Source organism: Protomyctophum parallelum (assembly GCF_964188405.1).
Source record: "Protomyctophum parallelum genome assembly, chromosome: 15".
NCBI lineage: Eukaryota > Metazoa > Chordata > Actinopteri > Myctophiformes > Myctophidae > Protomyctophum > Protomyctophum parallelum.
In genome coordinates this window covers 50324704-50331113 of record NC_139710.1, presented here as the reverse complement: position 1 = coordinate 50331113, position 6410 = coordinate 50324704, and the positions used below count along the sequence as shown (strand labels likewise).

Genomic DNA, 6410 nt, shown 5'->3' with positions numbered 1-6410 from the left:
CATTGGTGGACCGCCAACACTTAACATTGGTGGACTGCCAACACTTAACATGGGTGGACCGCGAACACTTAACATTGGTGGACCGCCAACACTTCCGAGTTTTTCAGGTGGGCCCTGATCCAGAAAGGTCTGGGAACAGATACCATATACATTGAGCTTAAGTATAACGCTATATGATCGTTACTGTACGGTACATCATTACCCAGAACACCCTGCGCTGTGTGGGCGTGTCTCTTGGCACAAGGACACACGGCCGGTTGGCTGACGGACACAACTTTTGGACGCAGCGCTAATTGGACTTGTGTGCCAAGTCCCCGAAAACGGTGGGCCGTAAGTCGTGTCATTGTTAATTTGATTGATTACACAAGTTTATAATGTTAAAAAATGAAGGTGAAACGATCCAGTGTTTCATCCTTGCACTGCGGCATATTGTTTTATAATTTATGTTCTCCAACAGATTGCCCTTGAGGTTCATGATAATAAAGCTAACATTCAGGTGCATTAATGTGTGATTAGATGGGTGTGTGATGTGCTTGCAAGATGACACATGATTTTGCCAAACAGGGCTTTGCAAGGAATTACTTCGGTTATAATCACGGAGATGTTAGTTGAAAATGATGTGGTTTTCCTGTCTGATCATTTTACCTGATGATCTTATCTTTGTCTGAATTAGTGTGATAGAATTTCGCCGCCCTTCGGGTGGCTCATCCTACAGTTACGTTGCAGCGCAATATGGGAAGAAGGAAATTGCGGGAGTTGACAGACTCCACTTCATGTTTCAGCTATGTTTTTAAACCCAGTATTGTGCCCTGCACATGTAGTAACGGATGGGTTATTAATTATTATTATTATGTGTTGTTGCGAAATCATCCCGGTCGCGTGTGTCACTGTGAAGGCCGTAGACTACAATGCACTACAATTCCATGAAGTGAACGGAGTTGGCGTAACTCAGCAAAGTGGTGACGATTTTGACGTCACAGCAAACAGGCTGGTGGTCTTCATGCTCAAGAATGTGTTCTTTCTTAGAAATGGGTATTGTACTGTAAATATGACAGTTGCATGGATGCAAAGTAGTGCGTGATGTCTGGACAGGCATGCTGTTGGTGTTGTGCATGGTGAGATGTGTGGTTTCACTGGTTTGGTAGGAGAAGGCGGACAAAGGATGGGGTGTTGCGCTGGCTATTAGTGTGGCAGGATTAAGTAAAGTCCACCCATAGTAGTATGTATGTAATGGTACAAAGACTTGATCCTCACACAGAGGCATATGTTCAAGGAGAGTCTGTCAAAAAATAACAGATTCTCAAGCTAACAATGCGCTGCATGTAAATCTATTCCGTTCGCCTCATGCGATGAAATAGAATCTATACTTTACACCAAAGCTTGTGCTCTTCGGCGCTTGCATATACAGGTCCATCCCATCAGTAATTCGAATATTTTGTAAAAGTTCATTTTCTTCCGTAATATAATATAATTCAAAAAGTGAAACTTTCATATATTCTCAATTCATTGTGCATAAAGTGAATATATGAAAGTTTCACTTTTTGAATTATATTACGGAAGAAAATATTTTAATTAAATGGGATGGACGTGTGTGTGTGTGTGTGTGTGTGTGTATATATATATATATATATATATATATATATATGCTCTGAAAGAATATTTTCTTACATTTTCATGATTTTTGCTCTGGCTTGACTACAGACAGTGCTTGTGTTCAGACATGTTTGACCACAGTGTGGTACTTACTGTGTTCAGACATGTTTGACCACAGTGTGGTACTTACTGTGTTCAGACATGTTTGACCACAGTGTGGTACTTACTGTGTTCAGACATGTTTGACCACAGTGTGGTACTTACTGTGTTCAGACATGTTTGACCACAGTGTGGTACTTACTGTGTTCAGACATGTTTGACCACAGTGTGGTACTTACTGTGTCAGACATGTTTGACCACAGTGTGGTACTTACTGTGTTCAGACATGTTTGACCACAGTGTGGTACTTACTGTGTTCAGACATGTTTGACCACAGTGTGGTACTTACTGTGTTCAGACATGTTTGACCACAGTGTGGTACTTACTGTGTGCAGACATGTTTGACCACAGTGTGGTACTTACTGTGTTCAGACATGTTTGACCACAGTGTGGTACTTACTGTGTTCAGACATGTTTGACCACAGTGTGGTACTTACTGTGTTCAGACATGTTTGACCACAGTGTGGTACTTACTGTGTTCAGACATGTTTGACCACAGTGTGGTACTTACTGTGTGCAGACATGTTTGACCACAGTGTGGTACTTACTGTGTTCAGACATGTTTGACCACAGTGTGGTACTTACTGTGTTCAGACATGTTTGACCACAGTGTGGTACTTACTGTGTGCAGACATGTTTGACCACAGTGTGGTACTTACTGTGTTCAGACATGTTTGACCACAGTGTGGTACTTACTGTGTTCAGACATGTTTGACCACAGTGTGGTACTTACTGTGTCAGACATGTTTGACCACAGTGTGGTACTTACTGTGTTCAGACATGTTTGACCACAGTGTGGTACTTACTGTGTTCAGACATGTTTGACCACAGTGTGGTACTTATTGTGTTCAGACATGTTTGACCACAGTGTGGTACTTACTGCGTACGTGTTTCAGAGGAGGTGATGCTGGCGGAGGAGGACAAGAACGCAGAGGAGAAGCCTCCGATGGACGGAGCCTGGTACCGCCGGAAGCCCAACAATACGGGTGAGAGAACCAAAGTCCAACTCAGCATGGAGTGGTGTTGTTTTTGTCGACTAAAACTAGGCTATATGACGAAAGATATTCGTCGACTACCTTTTTTCACTGAGGAAAACAAAATGGAAACTCATTGAAAACTATAAGCTATGATGACTACAACTGAGACTAAATATACTGACAATTTCGTCAACAAATAAAAACTAGACTAAAATGTTAGGAAGGGACTAGTGGACAAGAGATCCACTATAAGTCATTTTACACTTGGTTGCTGCTGCGACGTGTTGTGAGCTTGTAGATCGGCTACTAAGTGTAAAATCAGCCATTACGACGGCATCAAGGCCTGACAAAATATATTTTAACTAAAACTACAGTAACACTAAAACATTCCAGGTGACTAAAATGTGACTAAAACGAAATTAAAACTATTCAAGAGAAAAAGTAGAAAAACGGAGGTAGGAGGCTTGCGCCCGACAGCGACAGTATAATAGTTATGCAGGACGTTTTGTTATATTTGTAATATAAATCATTCTATTCTAATATAACCAGTAAGACGCCTGAGGGTGTAGACGTGTACGCCCACAGCAGACTGGCGCTGGCTCTTTGGCATGGGGGGTAAGATCTTCATTTAATGGTGCTTTGGCATGGGGGGTAAGATCTTCATTTCCGGGCCTGTTGAGAACTCTAGTTTTCGCTGGCTGCCGGGCGCGGCTGCACTAATAACTTTGGGGCAGGTCCGTCTAGAGTTTAAATGGACATGTATCAGTCAAAAGGGAGAAATCAAAGAGGAAGGATGGATGGGGAAGGATCAACATATGGAATGTCAGAACAGGTCAGCTGAGCTCCATATATGGAGATCTAAGGGTTTGAGGTTTGAGGTCAGATGTAGAGTTTCGGGCCAATATTGATGACATCAGGGATCTCCATATATGGTCTTAATATTGATGAGGGATCTCCATCCCTGATGATGTCACGTGATGTCACATGCTCTATCCCTGATGATGTCACGTGATGTCACATGCCTGACCAACACACGTCACGTGCCCGACCAACCAACACACTGACGGAAAATGCACGATTCTAATTATACGTGTGAGTATGTGTGTCTGTATGGGTATCTGTACGGTATAAATATTAGTGCGTGCATGTGCGCAGGCGGGCGTGCGTGTGTGCGTGGACGAACCACACTTCTGTTCTGAAGACGACACTGCCTCTTAAGCGCTGGCGTGGCCTGGGGTGAACCAGCAGTTCTTAAAAGCGCGACCGAAAATAGCGAGATCTAACAATGGATTCATTTGTTTGATGCGACACATTGTGGGCTTGTAGATCAGCTGTTCTTTTTTTCTCCAGTGTATGACCCCGACGTGCAGCAAACATCCTAGTAGAGATCCTAGTAGAGTGTCACTGAAGCCTCGGGGGTGTCAGGGTGGTGGCGTAATGAGATTAGGACGGAGAGAGAGAGAGAGAGAGAGAGAGAGGCACACACACACACACACACACACACACACACACACACACAGCACAGATTTGACAGGGAGGGAGGGAGCGTGGGTGTGTGTGTGAGAGAGAGCCGCTTTGTTTCTCTGTGCAGACTATAGTTAACAAGACGCTGCTGTCATGCTGGCAGAAACCTTGTATTTAAGCAATATTACACGACTTTACCGTCATTAATGGCACACCTGCGTTGCTGCAGGAACAACGAGCCGACAGGCGAGTTCCGTAAGACGTGCAGACGTGTAATATTGACGTGTAATATTGCACAACCTCAGGTGTAATAACTGGGTGGGACATGCGTTTACAACTTGCATCATTCCAAGTAAGCCAGTGCCCAACGGGGTACCGCTCTAGCAATAATAAAAATAATAATAATAATACAAATGGTGCTACTACTACTACAGTAACTAATGATAATAGGATCTGCTTTTTACATTATGATTCTAATCTAGCTGATGTATTTCCAGTGTTGAAGAGAACAAAGAAAAGAAGAACGACCTGTAAGAACGACCTGATCAACGCAGAGGAAGGAGAAGACCACTTCACCGACATCTCGTCTGTTGGTGAGGAGAACCGGCGCTTTTACCCTGTTTTATTTGACTGTATTTCCAACGTTGCGCTCGCACGAGGCATTACACAAAGATGCAAAGATCACAGCACCGCTTGTATCGGTTGCTCACGCGGTCGTTGGCGCCATCAAGCGTCCGTCCGTAGTGTGTCAGAGGCGCGGCCGGCTGGCCACGGAGATGGAAAAATAACAACAATCCAGCATGGAGACTCAACTGTCTGCGAGCCCTGTGGACCTACAGGGCATTATTTATATGCGTTAGGAAACAAGACTAACAGACTAGAAGACGACGTCGCAGGTTTTTGTCAGCCAGAACAGGGTGAAAAGAATTAGAATAATGCAGCTACAGTTGTAGCTTTGTTGCTTTGCATCTGGAAGTTGAACCCAGCTCAGCTTCAATTTGTATAGCGTTGCATTAGCCGGGGAGCCACAGGCCCATTGGACAGGACCTGTGATGTCATTAATTAAGGTCCACAGAATGAGAGGCCTGACAGACAGACAGACAGACAGACAGACAGACAGACAGACAGACAGACAGACAGACAGACAGACAGACAGACAGACAGACAGACAGACAGACAGACAGACAGACAGAGGGCAGCTAGACTAGTCTGGACATGTGGGTTTGTGGGCGTCGTCGATGGGAGTCAGATCATGTGCGGATTAAAATAGCCTCCAAAATGATTAGCCCACTAGTCTTCCTGGAGGACTAACGACGCGCTAATGGAACCATTTTTCACCTTTCCCTTTATGTCCAGCCCCCGCTCCACATTTGGGGTCTTCATTTAAGTTACAGAAGGTCTAATATAGTGTGAGTGTGGGGGGTGTTGAATGGAGGTAAAGAGAGGAAGAGAGACAGAGCGAGCTGAGAGAGAGAGAGGGGGGGGGGAGAAATACAGAGAGAGAGAGAGAGAGAGAGAGGGAGAGAGAGAGAGAGAGAGAGAGAGAGAGGCGCCCTGGGCATAACTTTGGCTGCAGTGAACATGATGGGCCGAGCTAATCACAATATGAAAAACCTTCTGATCTGTTCCTCCTGCAGCTGTGCTCCTTAGTCATTACTCCTCTCTCTGCAGCAAAGGAACTGACTTCTGATTTAAAAAACAAAACACACAAGCCATCTGTAGTAGTAGTGATCGTTAAAAAAAACACTAATTATTCATTTAGCTTTTGTGGTATAGCAATGGTTTTAGAAGATTCTTACGTCGGTAATAGCCAGGTGTCATTTTGTATAAGAGTAGATATCGCTAGAAGCTAGAAGGTCCTGGGTTCGATTCCCGCTGGGGACGCTGTGGGCGCTTGGGGGCGTGCTCTCTCCTCCGCGTCATCAGTGCCCATACCTGAGCCGGGGTTGGCAAAAGGGCCTTTCTGTGTGGAGTTTGCATGTTCTCCCCGTGTCCCCTAGGGTAGGTACCCTCACATGTTCTCCCTGTGTCCCCTAGGGTAGGTACCCTCACATGTTCTCCCCGTGTCCCCTAGGGTAGGTACCATCACATGTTCTCCCCGTGTCCCCTAGGGTAGGTACCCTCACATGTTCTCCCCGTGTCCCCTAGGGTAGGTACCCTCACAAAAAACATGCAGTAATCCTGGTCTCTAAACTACCTCGCCCTGGCCAGCCGGGG

The 6410-nt window shown here is 45.1% G+C and overlaps 1 protein-coding gene across 1 annotated transcript in view; it reads left to right on the top strand.

Moving 5' to 3' along the window:
- Nucleotides 1-6410, top strand: part of LOC310871919 (putative voltage-dependent N-type calcium channel subunit alpha-1B) — a gene marked incomplete at both ends in the record, with an annotated part of 193130 nt that overhangs the window by 84717 nt on the left and 102003 nt on the right. Inside the window, 2 exons of the mRNA XM_083783557.1 lie at nucleotides 2649-2738; nucleotides 4691-4786. Of these exons, the coding sequence (XP_083639683.1) occupies nucleotides 2649-2738; nucleotides 4691-4786 (186 nt within the window). The remainder of the gene's footprint in view (nucleotides 1-2648; nucleotides 2739-4690; nucleotides 4787-6410) is intronic.